Below are 20,315 nucleotides of genomic sequence, written 5' to 3'. Positions count from 1 at the left end.
TTCATATGTAACTCTTGACAGACCTTTTTATATTTATTAAGAAACAACAGTACTTCTGAGGAAGGGCTGAATATAATAAATGTAACAAATTTATGAGCCTGCCATAAAGTTACAGTTTATTCTTTTTTGCAGGCCTCTGTAGTGCTCAAAACCTTGGGGTATAAAATGCTAATTCTATGCTTAAGTTTCCTTGTATGACACTGATTTGCTCTGCTGATCTGCTCCACCATCCTATGCCCCCTTCCTACAAGACTGATGTTTTTGTACCTTTATGACTCTTCTTTTCAATTCAGTTAGGAAAGAGAAGGAAAGGTTTTTCTACCTGAATCAGAATGGGAATGAAAACACCTTTTAAATGGCTTGCAAATAACATTGTGCTAGTATTTGTATTTGTAATTCCTTAGGTATCCCATCTCAGAAGCACGTTTGAAATTTGGTCTAAGAAATGAGTGCTTAAGTAGGATACATTCTACTGTTGGTTGTGCTAATGTGACTTATTAATATTGTCAGCTGTTGTGGGATGTAGGTTTTTTTGTTATTGTCCTTGACTAATCAAGTCAGGGACAAGTTCTAGAACTGTGTGTTGCAATGCACACTGATACTTTTCTGTCTTTTACAAGAAGGGTTAGTAGTAAAATATTTCTGTCTTAAAATATGATTACTTCTGACAAATAATATTTCCTTCTGTTTCTTTACAGATATTTTCCAATTTATCCCTGAATGAGCGTTGCCTTTCAGTGTCATTAGTCTGTAAATATTGGCGTGAACTCTGTTTAGACTTTCAGTTTTGGAAGCAACTGGATCTCAGTAGTCGTCAACAGGTACGAAGGTGTCACTGTGGAAAAATTATGTTTTGATGACTCAGAACTTGTTCTCAGAACTTGTACTCTTGAGCAAAGGTAAACAAAAGAAACCCATAAACCGGTGATGTCTGTGCTTTCAGGGATTTTTCTGCTAAAGACTAAAAATATCTGGACCCTTAGATTAACTCCTTTAAATGTAGCTGCTTTTGCCTAAGATCATTTGTTAAACAGTGTGAGGACAAGTGCTGTTTGAAAGGGATTGTGGGTTACTTGTCTCGGGTCTGTACCAGGTAGTGGTTATTTCTATTCATAAGAACTATCAGATCTCATATTAATTGAAAGACGTACATGAGCTTTTCTGAGGATGCTCTAGTTTTGAAGAATGATCACCTAACTGGTGCTTGCTTTGTTTGTTTTAACAAATTTTCTTTAATTTTTCTTGAACTCATGTGGCTTCTACTGGTCAGAAGACAGATTGTGTCTTTCTAGGCCTTTAGCCAATCCTAGAATTAAGTATGTCTGGGATTCATGGATTTCATTTAGTGAGATCCTTAGAGTCTAGCCTTAGATTGTTCTGGGTAACTTTCCTCCTTGGAAAACTTTTCTAAGGATGCCCATGTTGTTTGGCCACCCCCTTGAGGTTTCTTGTTACTTAGTTACTTTCAGAGGTTTATAAAACAATTTCTTGGGAGTTTCATGAAAATATAGGGTGCAGGAGAACAGCTATTGGAGGGTCCCATTTGAAGAAGCAGCAACATGAACTCATCTATGTTGGATGTAGAGAATGTACACGGGGTATTATTTTCAGATCACCAATTCATTAGAAAGCATGTAAGTTGTCTTGCTTCTAGAGTCACTAGTGGCTAGTGGTTATATTTCTGAACCACTGTTATATAGCAGATTGTCTGATTTTTCTCAAGTGACTCCACACTCAGACCAGAGGTCCATCTTTTTGCTCTGTAGGTACTATGTGTCAAATAAGTCTTTCTTCGTCACTGTCTTGAGGTGTAGCCTTATTTCTACTACAAAGGTGTTTAATGGTTTTGCCTGTTGGGTATGTTGGGATCTCACTAAAGTTTATCAGCTGTGGCATTGCCCTAAGAAAACTATCTTGCCAATTTTTAATTGAGTTCCTAAACCAGTATTTAAGCACAAATGTTATCCTTCTCCGTGTGTGGGGAGTGTTTGGTGGTTTTGGGGTTTTTTTGGTTATTCTTGGGGTTGTGTTCCTTTTTTGGAGGGGTTGTTTGTTTAGGTGTTTTTGGTGGTTTGGGTTATTTGTCGTGTGTGTGTCCCCTGCCCCAATTTGTCATGTTTTCTAGCTAACAGCTCCCTGATGAAATAGCAAGAAAAAAGATTAGAGTTGCTACTGATGGAAAAGAGATTGAATGCAATTTGTTTCTCAACTGTGTAAGAGAAAAACAAAAGGGATTTGTGTTGCTCTCTTGCCCTCTTCAGGCTTAAAGCTAAATCACATGTATGCTAAGTGGTGAATAAGTATTCCTGAACGGTTTTGTTAGAAACCTCAGGCCACCTCAGGTTTTTTGAAACTGAACTTTTAAAGTGAGGGAGTCCTGTGCATTGTGTCTTACCTGCTTTGGGTTTTGTTTTGTTTTAAGTTATCTTGAGCATGAAGAATATCTTATGTTTCTTACCCGCTGTGTAGGACTGGCTTTTAAAATTACTGACATGTTAGCTAACTACAATGTGTACAGGTACAAAGTGAATAGAATCTTTTATTCTTCAAAGGAGCTCTGGGAAAATAGTGCAAGTATCTGATTTAATGGTCTTTCATAGACTAACACTTAAAACCAGAATACTTGCATATTTTAAAACTGAGCAAATAAAGGGGGAAGGAAACTTGGTTTTTAATTAGCTTTATGGTGTTCTTTCCTTCTCATCCCTTTTATTCACTGCTACCTTAGGTGACTGTTTTCTGTTGTTAAGAAGCTCATTGTTACCTGCATCACTGTACTATTTGTCTGCTGGCACCTGGTTTTGGATGATTACCAAAGCCTAAGTAAAGACCTGTTGCATTTCAGAGACATATACACTCTTTACTTCTCTGTAAATGCTACCTTAGGTACGTAAGTAGAGTGCTGCTGTAGAAGGGCCAGCAAATCCTTTTCTTCTAAAGGATGAAGAATTCTTTGTCTAAAAGAGGACCATTAACTGTTATTCTCTCCAAGTGCCGGAGCAGAATTCTTTAAAGGTAACTGTAAAACTGATTATACCAGTATGCTGTTATCTTGGAAAATAAATCTTCTCATTCTCCCAATACCTTATGGAAATGTATCTTGCAAATAGTAGTTCTTGTGTTAATGAAATTAAAGATGTTTATGAAAAAAGTTAAATTTGAGTATTTGGATTTTCTTTGCAGGTCACTGATGAGCTGTTGGAAAAGATAGCATCAAGAAGCCAGAATGTTACTGAAATCAATATTTCTGATTGTCGCAATGTATCTGATAAAGGAGTATGCATATTAGCAATTAAATGTCCTGGGCTCCTAAGGTACACTGCCTACAGGTGTAAACAGCTTTCTGACATCTCTATTATTGCAGTTGCCTCTCAGTGTCCTCTTCTTCAGAAAGTGCATGTAGGCAATCAAGACAGACTCACTGATGAAGGCCTAAAGCAGGTAACCATCCATTCCACAAATTTCTTTTGTAAATTTAATATCTTTCAACTGCTTACTAAGTGCAAAAAGGGACATGGAAGAAGGTACCCTCTTCTAGGATTTAATTAAAATCAGATGACCTCTACTATTTTAAAAATTGGTTTATGGACATATTTTTTTGGTGCAGTAATGCTATTCTCTAGAGACTGCACATACTTTTTTTTTTTTTTTAATATCCAGGGATTATATGATCCCTTTTATAATGAAATCTCCAGTTCAACATCCTGTACTTCACCTCTGGCTGATTAAGTTTTCCTGAGCTTGTTGCTATTTGGAACCAGTGTTTATATAAATCTTTTTTGCATCATGAAGGCTGAAGGTGACTGAGAACTTTATTTGCTAGGCACGCAGGAAGGTTTCGTCAACTCTCTCTCTTGTGTTAAAAGGAGCATTTAGGGTAAGCTGTGAAGTAGTTATGTTAAATCAAATATGCTATCAATGGTCTAGCATACAGGCATTGTTAGCTACTTATACGCTCAATAAATAACTTGGTTCTTACGTGCTGCTCATAGCTCCATTTTGCTGACTGTAGTTAGCAACTTCATTTTGTCATGTATGTAATTATAATCTTTCTTGTTTGTGTTACAAAACCTGTAAAGAAAGATAATTTTTAAGGTGGGGGGGCATAGAAGCAGAAAGAAATCTTAACTCCCAACTCTCCAGTTCAGTCAAATCCTGTTGTTTTTTTCCTTTATTCTTAAATACTTGCTTTGATTCCATTAATTGCAGCTGGGCTCAAAATGCAGAGAATTGAAAGACATTCATTTTGGGCAGTGTTACAAGATCTCAGATGAAGGAATGATCTTTATAGCTAAAGGCTGTGAGAAGTTGCAAAGAATATACATGCAAGAAAACAAATTAGTAAGTACATGTCATGATTTTCTTTTTCCACAGTGTTTTCATTGTCAGAGCTTTCTCTTGCTTTTTATCTGTTTAAAACTTCCTTCTGAATAGCTGCTTTTTGTCAGTGAATTGCTTAAAAATGTTCTCTAGCTGTGAAAACTTAGGTTTTACAGAGATAGCTCAGATGACTCAAAGTACAAGTTAAGCTAATGCTATTCCAAATACATATTAACTTTTGGTTTCAACATGACGTTCCAGGACTAATAGTTTAGGAGATGCCTAATTCATGTAGGAAAATGCTTAGTCTATATGGAATGTTTCTTTTGTTTATACCAGTACATTTTTCTACAGTAAAAAGTACAAACTTAACTAAACTAAAAGATTTTTGGAGGTAGGGTTCTTGATTACAAATAATACACTCTGATAATCTTTTCTTGAAATATGTCACTTTCTCATCAGGATGCAGTTGAGAAAAGAGTGTGGCTGTGCTAGTAGAAGGAAGTTGCTGAGGAGTAATGAAACTATCTTGTGTCCTAATTATAAACAGTCTTTGAAATCATGGTTTCTAATGTTGAAAGCCAGTATCTACTAGATAGTATAGTAAAGCACTGGCTTTAATTTTTTTGTTTTTTGTTTTTTCTTGGAAGTAAGTAGAAAAATCTGCTTGCAGTTGAATTCTTAACTATCAGGTAATGTCAGGGTTATAACCTTTAGTTTGAAAACTGCTGAACTGGAACAAATAAATACGTTTGTAAGAAAACAGCATACCTTGTACTCAGAGTCATTTGATATTTGGCTTCAAACAGACAAACAGATACTAATAACTAAGGTCGTTCATTCGAGAATGTTTTCTACTTAAAAAAAAGAAAGCCATTTACTGGTTTTGATCAGAATTATGGGTTGAGAGATAGATCATGACCAAAACTGAGATCTCAAGACAGTTCAAATGCAGAAAAATGGTGTGTCCCCTTCTCCCATATCAAAACCAAATCTGGAGTACAGTCAAAATTAGTCCTTGTAATATTTATCTTAAGAAAGAAAATCTGTTAATTAAAAAAAGAAAGAGACTTGAAAGTCCCAAGAAGCCTTGAAGGAAAGCATACTCATGCAAAAATTAACTGGAGAACAGTAGGGAAATTCAAAGCATTATTTATCTTTGAATGAAAGAGGAAAAAGCTTGTTGCGAATATTCAAGGTTTACATAATTGTACGTGCAAGATTACTTAATTGTACATAAAAATTATTATATGTATAAATACCTACATAAGTTCATGATCATTGGAAAATATGTGGTTAAGATGTTAATTTGACCTTGCTTACAAATGTCTTACACTTCTTGCCATTGATGTTTTTATTCTCTTTATAGTCTGAAACATAACCTAAGAAGCTGACATTATAATTGTTAGCGCTTAAAAGTTCTGTGGTTTTTTTTTTTATCTGAAATGTTATTGAAGTTCTCAGTTGAAATGGGCCATAGGAAGTCTCTTCTTGGTTTTAAGACAATCAGGAAAGATGTTCTTCACTTGTACTTTATTTGGTTGCCTCCATTACTGGAAACGTAACATTGATTCTTCATTGGAAATAAGACAAAAGTCTGTACTCTCAAATAGGGAACTTCTTTTAATGATTTTGTCACTTCTGAAAATTTCTCAAGTGACTTATGAAACCTAACCTTTTGCACAATTTTTCATGAATGTAGGTTTTTTTAATGTCTAGTTTTATTTAAAGCTGCTGCCAAATCTTAATTTTTCAGGAAGAAATAAACTTGCGGCAAACTTGGTTTAGCTTTGTAAAGTCCAAATTCAGGTCCTTAAATCTTGGTCTAGGAATGTAAACATGAAATAAATTATAAAGTTATTATGAATTCCAGGGTGCTCAATCTTTAGGATAAAATAACACTTGAATGATTCCACTAGATGATGCTGCAGAAACTGATGTGCTTTTCACTTGCTAGGGGCAAGAGAATTTCAAATCTTGCTGGAAGTGTAATTGTGTGTGATGAACCAAGACAGCTTGTAAGAAGTTCTCATGCAGTTGCAAAATAAAAATTTTTACCTTCCAAAATAACAATAATAAAAGATACGAGTTGTTTTAATGCCACAGAGTTACCTTAAAAGGGAGTAATGGTTGGTGGCAAATGATAATCCACTGTTTGATTTGTCAAATTCTGTGGGTTACTTTTGTTTTTAAGACTGCCTCCTAAAATAAAACTACTGCTAATATTTACTGTGGCACATCTTACTTCCTACTCTTTTGGTGAAGAAGGTAGTTTGGGGAAATGTGTGTGTGTGTTTTCAAAATAACTAAGTATTCTTTCTCTGAAATCAAAATATTGTGTGGCAAGAAAAGCATACTTGATATATGAGGGCTTGATTCTGTATTTGAAGTTCATAGATTAGATTGTCAGTCTGCTATAGGAAGAAGACTCCTTTCTTCCCCCCACCCACCCTAACATCTTCTGTAGCTTTCATGTAAATACTGTACATTGAGTCTGTGTGTTTTGTATTTTCTTGTTTCTTCCTTTTTCAGAGATGCTCAAAATCACGTGAACCTTACAGGCAATTTCTATTACTTTCAAAATGTGTTGTCCATTATAGATGGTACATGGAGGCTGGGTTTTCATGTAGGCTTGTCTCAGACTAACGGATTTTATACTTCAAAAATACATCTGTACAGAGGCAACCAGCAGCTAAATAACGCCTTTGTGAGTGTTACTTTACAGTGAAATGTGGATCAGGCAACACAGTTCAGTTGCTTCATCTGTTGCTAAGTAACTTCATTATCAGACTGCTGAGCAGAAACAGAGAAAGAATTTATGTTCTGATTGTTTAATATACTAGGCATTTCACAGAAAAATAGACCCTCTTCTTTCTTTGAAATGCTGATTGTGTCATGGTAATAAGTGAAAGCTGCAAATAATAAAAGGGTGCAAAGGATGTGTGAAGAAAAAGTTAATGTTGCAAGGCTAACTTAACAATACAAGGTTGTTGTTTGCATAACTGTTTATGATTTGTACCTCTTCAAAATATGTTTATTTTTCCTCTGTCGTTTGAATGGAAGAGTAATTATATGTGAGGCCTCTCTTCTGAAGCATACTGGTCAAATTGGGAACCAAGTGGAAAAAAAAATAAATTTGTAGGACTTGCTAAGTGTGCCAGTACGTTGATTTGTCTTTCCTTATCTGTCCCCAAGCAGTCTGATACAATCAAACAATCTCACAGAAATTCAGTGTAAATGGAAAAACAGATTACAACTCTGTCCAGACAAAACTAAGAAACTAAGAAATTTCCTAGCTTCTTGGTTGAGTTTAGTTGGAGTTTTATTTTATGGTCATGGCTGGAATTGAATGCTATGAGTATAACTTTCATGTTTGCCTCCTATGAATGATTAACGTGAATGTGTCTGATGGAAGATGAATTGGTTGATTTCATTGTTAACTTTCTACCAACCCCTTTTTTTGTCCTTCCACCCCAGATAGACAGTATGTAGCTTAAGCTGCAAAATCAAGAGAACTCTTCCACACTAATATGCAGTACTCACTGAGACATGGAGTAGGGCTGTACTTAACCTGAGCTGTCAGAGAAAATTAACACTTTGCATTGCAGCCTTCACTAACTAGAAGAATGGAGCCCTAAGAGATTTTAAAGGTTTTGTGACTTCTTTGTAGAGAGATGCAGAACAAGTTTGTGACTACAGTACACCCGAAGGGAAGGACTGTTGCTAGAAGCAATTTTGTACAGGCAGTGTGTAAGCTCTCCATTTCCTCATTATGAATAGGGTGGACCTAGATTTGGAAGTTCATTTTAGAGCTGGGAAAAACCTTCTTCACTTAGCTATGTTGATTTTACACACCAATTTCTTTTTCATTGTCTTTCCTTAACTGAGTGACTTAATGGCTAACGTTATAATATAATGGTTGCTGAAACTTAACAGGCAGGAGTTATAGATTTGTACCTCCCTATTCCACCCAGTGTCTGTGTTTTTTCATGGTGAGTTACATGTGGATGAGGAGAAGGAGCTTCTAAAGATGAAGGGAGGTGAAGTTTTAGATACTACAACAGGATGACAGCATTCCTATCTCTATACTTTCTTCCCTTTTTCTCTTCTCTCTTTTCCAAGCTTGTTTAGGGGTAGATGAGAAATACTGCTGCAAATAAGCTACTACAGTTGTTTGGAGTGTTGGCAGCATTTCTCCCTTTCCAATAAAATGATCTTGTGAAGTAGATAACTTAAAGACAAATAATTTGTCTGATGGTTTCTAGATATGTTCATGAAGATGGTTATGGTCTAACTTGACCACCTTTCTAGTTCCTTGTTTGTCTTTTGACAGTATCCAGGAGCAGTATTTACCGTGAGTGGCGGACATTTCAAGATAACCAAATTTTGGCCCAATTGGCAGTGTGTTTGATAATCTTTTTTTCATGCTTGATGTGTGAGAACATTTTTATAGTAAAAGTTTTACAGATAATTATTTAATGATGGTTTTAAAGATGAGTGTTCTGTTAGTGTAATGCCCACCTTTGCAGTTTGTTGCAGATAATGCAGAGTAGAAATTCTGTTAACTGTGATGCTATGTTTGATAGAAACTATAATACTTAAGATATGTGAATAATATACTTTTTTAGTTTCAGTAAAAAAGAATTAAGATAGACTAGAACAAACATTTCAGTTTTATGTCACATAATTAAATACTTATCATACACTTTTAAAGTATTGACTGGAATCAATGTACAAAAATTTATAGGACAAAATAAACTTAATTTTCATGTTTTCTGAATAATCACAGCATAGTGTAATCCGACTTATTTATGCTTATCTGTTTTACTGAGATTTCCCCACACATCCCTTCTATTTTTGACTTTGGGAAGCAGTTCTCTTTTTCTTCTTCATACATGTCAGCTACAAACCACTTACTTCAGCAGTGTGCCCTCTGCATGACACAGGGTAAATGTGGAGATGAGGGAGTACTTTGCCTTGAGCTTAGTCCAGGCAAATAGTTTGAGGAGAAAAGTCAGTGTTATGAGGTATTTATAAGCTGCACATCAGCTGATGATATGAACTACTGAAGTTTAGAATACATAGAAATACCTTACTTTTTCACTGGTAACAAGTAAATGAAAGAGACTTTTGGGGAAAAAGATTCCTTAATAATGTGATTTCTCTGCCCTTCACCCCCTCCCCTCAACATATTCCATATACTTTTTAAATTTTTACACATAGTTACTTAAAACTGTTCTTCTGCTTGGGGAGATTTCAGAAGAACGATCATTTTCCCATGCTTCTTTGTGAATACTTTCCTAAAACACTTTCTGACTAGCTTTTTTCATTTTTTGGAGGTTGTGAAAAGAACTGTAGTTGTTCCAGACTTTTCCCCTTCAATTATTCTTTTTTACTTTTATGAAAAACTCATGTTCTCCAGAAAAGTGCTGCTGGTTTTCTTTGTAGACAGAATACACATATAGGACTAGCTACTTGCTAAACATGTGCATACATATTAAGGAGGATGCCAATACTGAGATTGATTTCTCTACTGTATATCATAGCTTTGGACAATGATGCTTCATCTTCTGTCAAGTATTAGATTAGAGCTTTCTAAAGCAAAAACTTACAGATGACATTGTTGGTAGTGTTCGCTAGTAACGATAAAGTCCCTCTTGTATTTTAGTTTGTCAAACTTGTAACATATGCACCAAAAACTACTAATGTACCATAAAAATAATGTTCAGTGCTTTAAAAATGCATTGAATAACCATACTGAAACTAGCTGAGATATGGGAAAACATGCTTTCTTAAGGACTGTTTGAGACATCTGTTTAGTATTAATAATCCTCATCAGAAAGTTAGTCTTTCAATAAGCCCTTCTGAAACATTCACTTTGTTTGTTTTTACAACAAAATAACACGGTTCTATCATTTCTTTGGAAATCTAACTGATACAACATTGTTTCTCAGAGTTTGATAATTTTTTTTGCTCTTTTGTTTGTAACTTGCATTTTGACTTGGGCAGTTTCTGTAATACTGTTCTTAAGGTAAAACGTTCATGGTGAGTTTGATTTTAATAGAAGAAAAAAAAGTGAAGATTGTGTGCTTGTGCATAAATATGTATTTGCTCTAAAGGCATTTCAACCTGTGCAGGTGTCAGACTTATTTTCTATATAAATGTTTCTGAAAATAATCTGGCAATAAATATAATACTTTGTTGTCACCCTTAGGTGGCGGTATTGACTTTGTAGTGCTAAAAGGTCTTTGAGTCCTTGCTATAGGGAATTACCAATACACAGCAGATAACTTCTGAATATTGTGCTGGTTCCACAGATCCTGTTTTCTCTTCGGTTCAGCTGCCAGGATCGCTGTCTGAGTAGCTCTTAAATGTCTTCAGACTGTTAGCATAACAAAGCCTACTCAGCTAAATAGTGTTTGACTCTTGCAGTGTAGTTATGTGTATTCTTACTGAAGCATTAGAAGAGGTTTGCTTTGTGTAGCTCATTAAAGATTAGCAAAGAGGAAGGAGAAAACTGGTATCATTTGGGATATTGTGGGATATTTTGTATTCTTTTAAAATAGAATGAGTCTGAAGAACATATGATGGAAATGCATATATCTTGTAACGGGTTGCCCAGAGTGGTGGTAGATGCCTCATTTCCTGGAAACATTGAAGGTCAGGTTGGATGGAGCTCTGAGCAACCTGATTTGGTTGAAGATGTCCCTGCTTATTGCAGGGGGGTTGGACTAGTTGACCTTTTAAGGTCCCTTCCAACCCAACCCATTCTATGATCTATACTAGATATACTGAGTATAAAGTGAATTATGTGAAACTAACTGCTACTGGAGATCCTGAGTGAAACCTTGGAGAAAACCAACTATTGTTCCTTGGTTTGCTTTTTACCCATTCCTAGATAAGACCACCTTCTGCAACATTTAACACAGTTTTGAACTCGTGGCTTCTTAGAGGCCAAGAATGCATTTTCTGGGCATGTGTACTTAGGCATACAACACAGGAAACTTTGCTTTTTAAAGCAAATTATTTTGTGTGCACCCTTGTCTAGTAGTGTGGATCTTCTTAATTACTACATTAATTTTATTTTTTAATAATGTAAAACAAAAGTACTTCAAGTGTCTCACTCTTCAGTTATATTTCAATGGTATGTGTCAGAGAGGCAAACTAATTTTGATTAAGCCCTTGGTATCAGATAGACTAGGAACCCCTTAAAGCAACAATTTTCAGCTTAATACTTAACACCACATTTTGGGTTTTAAATGCAGTACCTTAAGTTATACTGAAAGTATTTTTCTATGTCGTATTGTTCAAAAGACATCTTATCTCTGCAGGAAGAGATTTTAGTAAAGAGTTGCAAGGTGTGGGTTTTTGATTTTTTTTTTGTTTTTTTTTTTTTTTTTTTTAAACCTTTGCTAATGCTTTCATCTTTTTGTATGATTTCTGTCCCCTGTCCTCCCCCCTCCAAATGTTTGTCGTCAGTGGTGAAACTTTGTATTTAAGCAGGTGAAAAAAAATTTTATTTTATCATGAACTCAGTGTTTGTGAAACTCTTCAGACTGACAGCATTGGAAAGTGAAGTCCTCTTTTTGTCCACTAAATGGGTACAGCGTGAGCAGCAGCAGCAGCAGCGCAAGCTTTACCCCACTGCCCCACCAAAGTGCTGCAAACCCTGACCTAGAGAGACCTCTAGCAAGGGGTAAGAGGCTTGTTCAGTCTCCATGCTCACTCAGTCTTTACTGTGGCTGATAGTTGGTAGATATCCACATCACAAAAGCACCAGGAACTGGACTGAAAGCACCAGCTCGTTTCATAAAACTACCAACCATTTGTCAAATGATTGACTTGGTTACCACACAGACCTGGGCCACTTGTAGAAGTGAATGGCTCCATATCCCATTGCCAGTTCCCCGAGTTCAGTCTCTTTATAAATGCTAGTGCAACTTCTTTATACTATATACTATGCAGGAAGAAAATGTGTGTAGAGGCTGTAATTTTCTTGTAAAGCTAGTTGTATACCCCTTTCAAATGCTGGACTGTACATATAAATACTCTGGCTTAATAATAAGGTCAGCTATATGATTTCACTACTCTGTGCTTTTTTCTTTTTTTAAACAAGTACTGCATTTATTGAGCTTATTAACCAACTATTCAGTGTTATGAGTTAACTTGTCATGTATAGTGTAAGTGTGTGTGTGTATATATACATCTTAAAAGCAACTAAGAACTGGAGTTGTAATCTGTATTGTTGCATTAATTATGTTTCTTGACTCTTGGTAGGTTACATTTGGTAGATTAATGGGTCTACCTACTCTACAGTTTAAAATACTTAAATTTTTTATATTCATATAAAATTAGTTATTATACCACTTACAGTAATTCTTTACGGTGTAATTTGTTACCACTTTTTATGGATGTTTTATTTATAAAAATGTGTAGTACATATGTTGTAAACTACAATAATGACAAACTGAGGGATGGAGTAAAATAGGAGTGGAAAAGTGGGTGATACAGAACTTTTTTCTACTTTTTGGTCAACATTATAAGATGAGTATTCATTTGATTGATACTTGCAGGTGATATATTTTGCATACAATTTTAGAAAAGGTTAAATACATTTATTTATACATTCAAGTAATTTCTGCTCATGCCTGCGCATTAATGATGGACACATTAGTGAACTTGTACATCAAACTTACAAACTACTGTAACAAATAATATTCTCAATATTGAAGATTCAGGTACTAAAAATCCAAATGGATGGAGGTAATGTGAAAAACCTAAAAGCAACGTACAAGCAAATTGCAGCAAGGTGGGAGTTTTAAATATGAGTCAATTTTTATGCTTTCTGTATAGTTATTGAAAGAGCCATTGTATATTGTAATTGAAATAAATACCAAAGGCAATGGCAGTACAGAAATGAATAGTATTTATAGGGTATTTCTATATTTCTAGAGCATGCAATGTTTTGTTTTTATTAAGTGCTATGTCAAACTGCAAATAGAAAGTTATAATGTAATTAGTAGTCAGCTCAGAAGATGCCCGTACAATTTCTTTACTGTTGTGGTATTTTGTCTAATTTGACCTGTTAGCATTTTATGTAAAAAGAATGAATGTAAGTAAAAGCAAATTAATAGAAAGTTGCAATAGCACATTGCCTTTGAAAGGGCTTTTACTGAAGCTGTAAAACCTCTGTAATAATATGTAACTGCTATACTGAAAAAGATGTATTCAGTGAAATTTTTTTTTCTCTGGATTCCAGTAATTAATAAATTTTATGAGAAAATTTATGCTTCAGTCTGCTTACTGAAGTGATAAATTGTTAATGAACTAAGCAAAATGCTTAAGTTTGATTATGTAGGGTAGATTTATACAAAATTTTAATGGATATAATAGATCTTGAATTAAACCAGAGTGTAGGCACTTACTTGGGTTTTTTGTTTGTTTGTTTTCTGGGTTTTTTTTTGGCTTTTGTTGCTGCTGTTGAACAAGTTATTTGAGCTTTTAATTTAATTCAACAACTTGGTGACCGGGGTTTGGTAGTTGGTTATGGAGCCTTTTTGACTGTTTGAAATGTCCACAGTTAATTGCCATTTGAGTCAGTGGACCAAGTATTATTGCACTACTTTAGTCACAAATAGAATTCCATGATACTAGAGTGAAAAATCTTTCCACTAAAACATGTGTTTTAATAGTATGTGTGCTGCTAGATATTAAAGTCACCTAAACTGAGTTGTAACAAAAATCTTCAACTTGTGTGGGGTTTTTTTGGTTGGGGAGGGAATGGGTTGTTTTTGTTTTCTTTTAATCTAGTGATATCTGGTGGCAGAGAGGCCACTGGCAAACTCCAGATAAACCACTTGTAGTTCTTAATTTGTTAGGTCAGTATCTTGACCTGTGTTGTACTTTGTAAAAATCTTCAGCCATTCACTTAAAGATAGCAATAAATCAAACCTGATAATATTGCTCCCAGTGAGCTGTGATGCTTCTTACTGAAAGAGCTCACAAGTATGATGCTGTGAGGCAAATCCTTAAAACTGTCAGTATCATTATTTTAAAATGGTGGTAATTTGCAGCCATCAAAGATAATACAAATAAGTTTTTATTTGTATAGGACGAAGGCAAGATTATTATGTAAAAATAATAAATGAAAGACAGGCATCTTTGTTTATATCATCCGTTCCAGCAAATTCCGTTTGAACTTTTTATCTTTATGAAACTAGAAGAATGAACTTGTCAAATTTCTGAAGCTGTATGAAAACACCTTGTTTCCCAAAGAGCTTGACTGTAACTTTACATAGCTTGAAGTTTTAAGTATGAGAGATCAAACACAGTTTGTACACAGTTAGGTGTAATGGAGGTAAGCTGTACAAATGTCTACATTCCTTCTCCTCGTGCTGCTATAGTGGCCAGTATCTGGGAACAAATACACTTTATTATCTTTCCTGGATATCTTGAGGTGCTCTTCCAGGTAGTTGTGTTCAATAAAATATCACATTATTGGCATGTATGTTACCAGGCAAATTGAGTGGGCATAGAGAAGGAACTGCTCAAACTATCCTAAATACTGTCTTGAGTCAAGGTTAAATTGTTTTAACTTTTGAACTGCCACATCAGTGCCCCAGATGCATGAATTTTTGGATTTACACTTAGCTGGAGGCTTTGCGTTGTAAATTTATCATGAATATCTAAACCTGGTTTTGGTGTTCCACGTTTTATGTGCTTTCATCATCCTAGAAATTTCAGCCTTATTTGGTGTCGATTTTGCTGTGGTCTTTCCACTGTCGTTATTCTTTTTATGCAGAATGCTAATGCTTAAGAAACCATGTTTGTCTGGGCTTTAGACATAGGTACTATTGTACTTACTGTAGCTAATTGTGAACATCCTGTTCTGCCTTTCAGAGGTATGTGCAGCTTTGCCCCAGTATTTTTCCCAGAGTCCTTAGCTTAGTGTTCCTCCTTTCTTTTGTTTTGCATGGTAACGTTTTAAAATTTTCCTCATATTAACCATTTGAAAATTCTGTTGTGTCTGAGGCTTTCCTAAAAATTTTCTAAAAATATGAAATTATTTTTACACCTTTTAAGTTTTTCGAGGGTTGCGTGTTATATGTCTGTCTGGGACATGAATGCATGACTGCAACTAAACTGACTGTTGGAATGATTTTGTCAGCGTATTGGTTTTGGCTGGGATAGAGTTAAATTTCTTTATAGTAGGTCACATGGTGCTAGGTTTTGGATTTGTGACCAAAACAGTGTTGGTAACTGAGCAGTGCTTACTCAGAGTCCAGGCCTTTTCTGCTTCTCACCCCACCCCACCAGCGAGCAGGCTGGGGGTGCACAAGAAGTTGGGAGGGGACACGGCCGGGACAGCTGACGCCAACTGACCACAGGGATATTCCACACCATATGGTGTCATGCTCAGCAGTAGAACTGGGGGAAGAAGGAGGAAGGGGGGATGTTCAGAGTTACAAAGTTTGTTTTCCCAAGCAACTGTTAATGCGATGAAGCCCTGCTCACCAGGAAACAGCTGAACACCTGCCTGCTGATGGGGAAGAAAAAATGAATTCTTTATTTTGCTTTGCTTGCATGTGCAGGTTTTACTTTATCTAATAAACTGTCTTTATCTCAGCCTGTGAGTTTTCTCACTGTTAGCCTTCTGATTTTCGCCCCCCATCCCACTGGGGGCGGTGAGCAAGTGGCTGTGTGGGGCTGAGCTGCTAGCCAGGGTGAAACCACAACAGTGGAAAAGATGGTGCTGGTGTTCCATCTCCGACCAGTTTGGTAAAATTATAAGAATGGTTTGAGAATATCTTCTGTCTGAACTATGAAAACGTAACTTAGAAAAAAAATCTAGGTTACAAAATTATGGTGAAAAAGGTATGAGTGGGAAGTAATTATTTTTTAATATTTTTCTGCTTAAACACAGAGAAAACACCTGACCTGTGTATAAGCTGAAATGTAAAATGGTAATAACATTTTGAAGGGTGAACAAAAAATGGTTGCTACTCTAAAGATTGTCTAACTAGTACTTAAATGTCATAGGACAGCATTGGTATTCAGAGGGCTAATCTATACAAGAAATAAGTTTGTTTCTCTTAGGCTTCAGAGTGGTTAATTGAGAATGAAAGAGACACATGCAAATAAATGCTCTCAAATGAACTTGCCTTACTGGTAAGGGTTAAACAGTAAAAAAGACAAGCTATATCAAGCTATAACTTGATATTCCAGCTCTTAAGAGATGAATGCTGTGTAGGGTAGAAGAGTATCTGGGAATATTTGTGTATCAGATCTGCCATGCTGGAATTGGTGTGCTCTGGCTGTGTTTACCAGGACAGCTGACTTCTGCAATAGTTAGTGTTCATCACAGGAGAGTGTAATACTCTTCCATCTATCTAATTCTCCAGGAATATTTGTTTTTTACAAATGTGGCTATCTTAAAGGTAGTATGCAATTTTTCTAATTTCTAAAAGTTGAAACTAGATTTTTTTTGTAGGTAAGCACTGCAACTTAATTTCTTTGCTGAACTACATGGAAAGGGGACATAATTATTACTGTTATTACTGGTTAACCTGTTTGTAGTTGTATGCAGAAGACATGATTATGGTTTTCTTGATATAAGCTTGTCATGCAGAAGAGTTAGGCTCATGAGTGTAAGGAGTAATTACTAGTCTCTTTTACACCAGAAAATCAGCATTTTTGTAAAAGCAGCTGTTGATTTTGAACACAAATGTTACTGAAGAACTACCATTTCATTTAATATTACTGTCTGTGCAGTTTGTATTACCTACATAAATATAGCACAACAATTTCCATTTTAAGACCTTAAGTTTTCAGTTGCATATAACATTCCCTCCTTGACTACTTTGGACAGAAATTTCCCTTCTAGCTAGTGAGTATGTGTGTGAGCAAATATTTTGCTTAGAAAAGTTCTCATTTTTCACAAAAAAATGTCTGCTTATGAATCCTTAAAATTCAGGTTTTCTGTACCAATTGGCAGGGAAACCACCAGAGTATAAAGGATGTACTTTTGCTCTTTTATTGTCCTCTGAAAAATACAGCTTCCCTATGTTCAAGCCAAGGTTTGAAAACAAACAACACTATTTTCTGCCTATACATATATGTTAAAGAGAATTCATTTTGAAATGGATTACTTGGCTAGGTTACATATAGAGTAATGTGGCATGACATGGCACAGTATGAACATTTTCTCTTCAGGGTCTGAAAAGGCTACATGAAGCTACCTGAAACTTCTTTCCCTAGATGCTAGGGTCTGCTGTAAGTGTAGGATCGAGTAAAAGCAGGCAGTTGTGGTTTTGTGTTGGTTTTTTTGTTGGCTTATTTTTCCTCATCTCTGTTGTACCTTGGTGGTTTTATGTCAGGAACATGGAAAAATGAGGAAACTGGGAGGCTCTTGACACTCTCTCATGTAGAAAATGGATGCAACAGTTTAAGAAGAGGTCCCACTCTTCTCTGAAAGGCTTTCCATCCCTGTAGCAAAAACTAGTAGAGGCAATGTGCTGAAGAACAGACCAATGCAGTACCATGTAACCCCCCCATTTTTTTTTTTTTTTGGCAGCCTTAAGATGCCAAGCTTTTGTGTTGGAAAAATTAAGAATAAAGTTGCTTGGTGGTGGGTTTTGGGTGGGTTTCTTGTTTGATTGGTTGGTTTGGGTGTTTAAAAAACCCTGGGCCTGGGGACTAAAAAGAATGAGAAAGGTTCTGGAAAAGCCTTGCTGGTCAAGTCTTCAAGATTAATAAACTACAATTGCTTTCCCAGAAGTCTTATGTTCTGTGATACTGAGAAGAGACTTTACAAGAGGTGGTCTAAACTTTTTTTTTTTACATGGATCCCCTTAAAGTTGAGGCTAGGCCTAATCAGAGGACAGGTCAGTCATCATATAAGTGACACTGCTGTCCAGACGTATCCAGTCTTACAGCCCTTTCTGCTTTTCTCTGGTGGAGAAGAAATGGGGAGTGGTGGTCAAATTCCCCCCGAACCAACTTTTTTTTTTTTTTTTTAAATTTTTGGGACATGTTTAAGTCGCCAGTGTTACCAGTGTAACTTCTGAGAGTAAACGTAAGCTACCTTTATCACAGAGAATTACTAATTCCTATTCCTCATGATCTTGTCTTAAAGAAAAAATAAAAAAAAAATTACCCAAGTAATATATGGGTGTGGAACCAAAGGTGCAGATTATGAGCATCAGACTATTTTGGGAATATTCATTCTTGAAAATGTTCCATGGTGTATAGTTTCCTCAAATGAAAAGGTGTGTGTGGGGAGTCACATCTTAAAACACTGAGTTTGCTGATAGGAATTATGAAAAATGGTTTTGAATTAATCTTGAAAAGTGAAATCTCAGACAGCTGTACAGCACAATGTGAAAAATTAAATCACTGCTAAACTGAAGTGTTTTTTGCCATAGGTGAACTTCTACTGTATAGACTGCAGGTATAAATCGACACAGATATTTTTGTGTTTTATCTTATGGTACCAAGTGTATTTTATGAGCATTTACCAATGGATTTCAGTTATACAAAACCGTCTTTAAAAAAGACAAATTTGTTACATAGAGTGAAGGCTAAGACCTGGCTAGTAGACAGATACCGACTCCATGATGGTGCCTCATTTATAACTTGGGGAAGTTAATTTACATGTACTCTGATGTCTTCATGAAGTCCGATCTATTACATTAACACTGTGATTTTTATCAACTAAACCAAAATTTTTTATCAGCCAGTTGTTAAACTATTTCTGTATGAATTTATGAACCAGCAAGTGCCAAAATCAGTTCTTAGACTTTTTATATGTCAATTACACAGGTAGTGAAGCTTTAAATTACTCACTACCCAGTAGCTGCTATTTGTACAGTACTTGAATTGCTGTTGGAATTGGAGGCATTTTGTCATGCAGTATTCATGTTGTTGCTTGTTTTCCTCCTTTTAAACACAAACTTAATATTATGTAAATAATTTCAGTATCAATTTACAAAATGCTTAGAATTGCTATTTTAAAATTTATTTAGTTGAAGTAAATTGTATGCATCTGTAGGGTGAAGAACTCTACTATGTCAAAATTGTGGTGTGTGTTTGCATTTTTTTTTTTAAGAAGGGCTCAACACACAACATTATTTGGTGAATCTTGTGAGTCATTGCCAGTGTGTGGTTCTTCTGATGAATTGAGGCTGACAGTTCAGCCTCAATATTCTATTTCTGTTACTACGAATGTGTTTTTTCTGACCACTGTGAACTGCTTGGAGTGGGGGCAGAAAGGAGGAATTTTCTTCTACCTAATCAGTGTATATTTCAGGGGAACTATTTGTTATTGTAATCAAAATTGGACTGTGGAGTGGTTTTAGAGTCTCTTAGCTTTTTCAAAACTCTCTCTGCTCCCCAGCTAAGCAGACAAAAACAGAATTCCAAAGCTTCAGATACAAAGAAAAATTGGACTCTTCTGTTGAATGAGAACTTTGATTTAACCATAGCAGCATTAAATGCTGACCTTAATTAAAAAAAAAGTAAACTTTTATACAAAGTACAGGATTTTTTTATTCTTTCTGTAGCTATGTTTTTTATATATCCACATTTTTTTCTTTTCCATTTCTCCTCTGAAAGCTAAATGATTTTGCAGAGGTTTTGTCTTCATTATTGAACCTAATCTAGTTGTTACACAAATAGCCTGTCTTTTCTTTTAGTAGCTAATTCATTTTTTTCTGTGTAGTGCAGGTGGTCTGAATCAAAAACGTTTATTGAAAGTTGTTATTTGTCTCACAAATAATTTTTTTTTATTATTCTGTCTTGCAAACTGTTTGAAGGAGGCAAAGGGCTTCTGTTTTTGCAGACCTTAATTCCTTTTCAAATTCAGGTAGTACATTACAATTATGATACAACCCCATAGTTCTCACCTTGTTATTCAGTGTTACTAAGATCATTTTAAGTTGACTGATGTTATCCACCACCACCCCCCCCCCCAACCCCCCCTTCCCTTCTTTCAAGCA

General features: G+C 35.5%; 1 protein-coding gene across 1 annotated transcript in view; it reads left to right on the top strand.

Annotated features, from left to right (window-relative positions):
* Positions 1-683: 683 nt before the first annotated feature.
* FBXL17 (F-box and leucine-rich repeat protein 17) overlaps positions 684-20,315 on the top strand; it is a gene marked incomplete at its 5' end in the record, with an annotated part of 274,656 nt that continues 255,024 nt past the window's right edge. Inside the window, 3 exons of the mRNA XM_010563602.1 lie at positions 684-821; positions 3,184-3,441; positions 4,210-4,341. Coding sequence (XP_010561904.1) covers positions 684-821; positions 3,184-3,441; positions 4,210-4,341 — 528 coding nt within the window. The remainder of the gene's footprint in view (positions 822-3,183; positions 3,442-4,209; positions 4,342-20,315) is intronic.

Source organism: Haliaeetus leucocephalus, unplaced genomic scaffold (assembly GCF_000737465.1).
Source record: "Haliaeetus leucocephalus isolate CR32 unplaced genomic scaffold, Haliaeetus_leucocephalus-4.0 Scaffold171, whole genome shotgun sequence".
In the NCBI taxonomy this organism is placed as follows: domain Eukaryota; kingdom Metazoa; phylum Chordata; class Aves; order Accipitriformes; family Accipitridae; genus Haliaeetus; species Haliaeetus leucocephalus.
The sequence above is the reverse complement of the archived record's forward strand: the minus strand, read 5'-3'. Positions and strand labels throughout refer to the sequence as shown.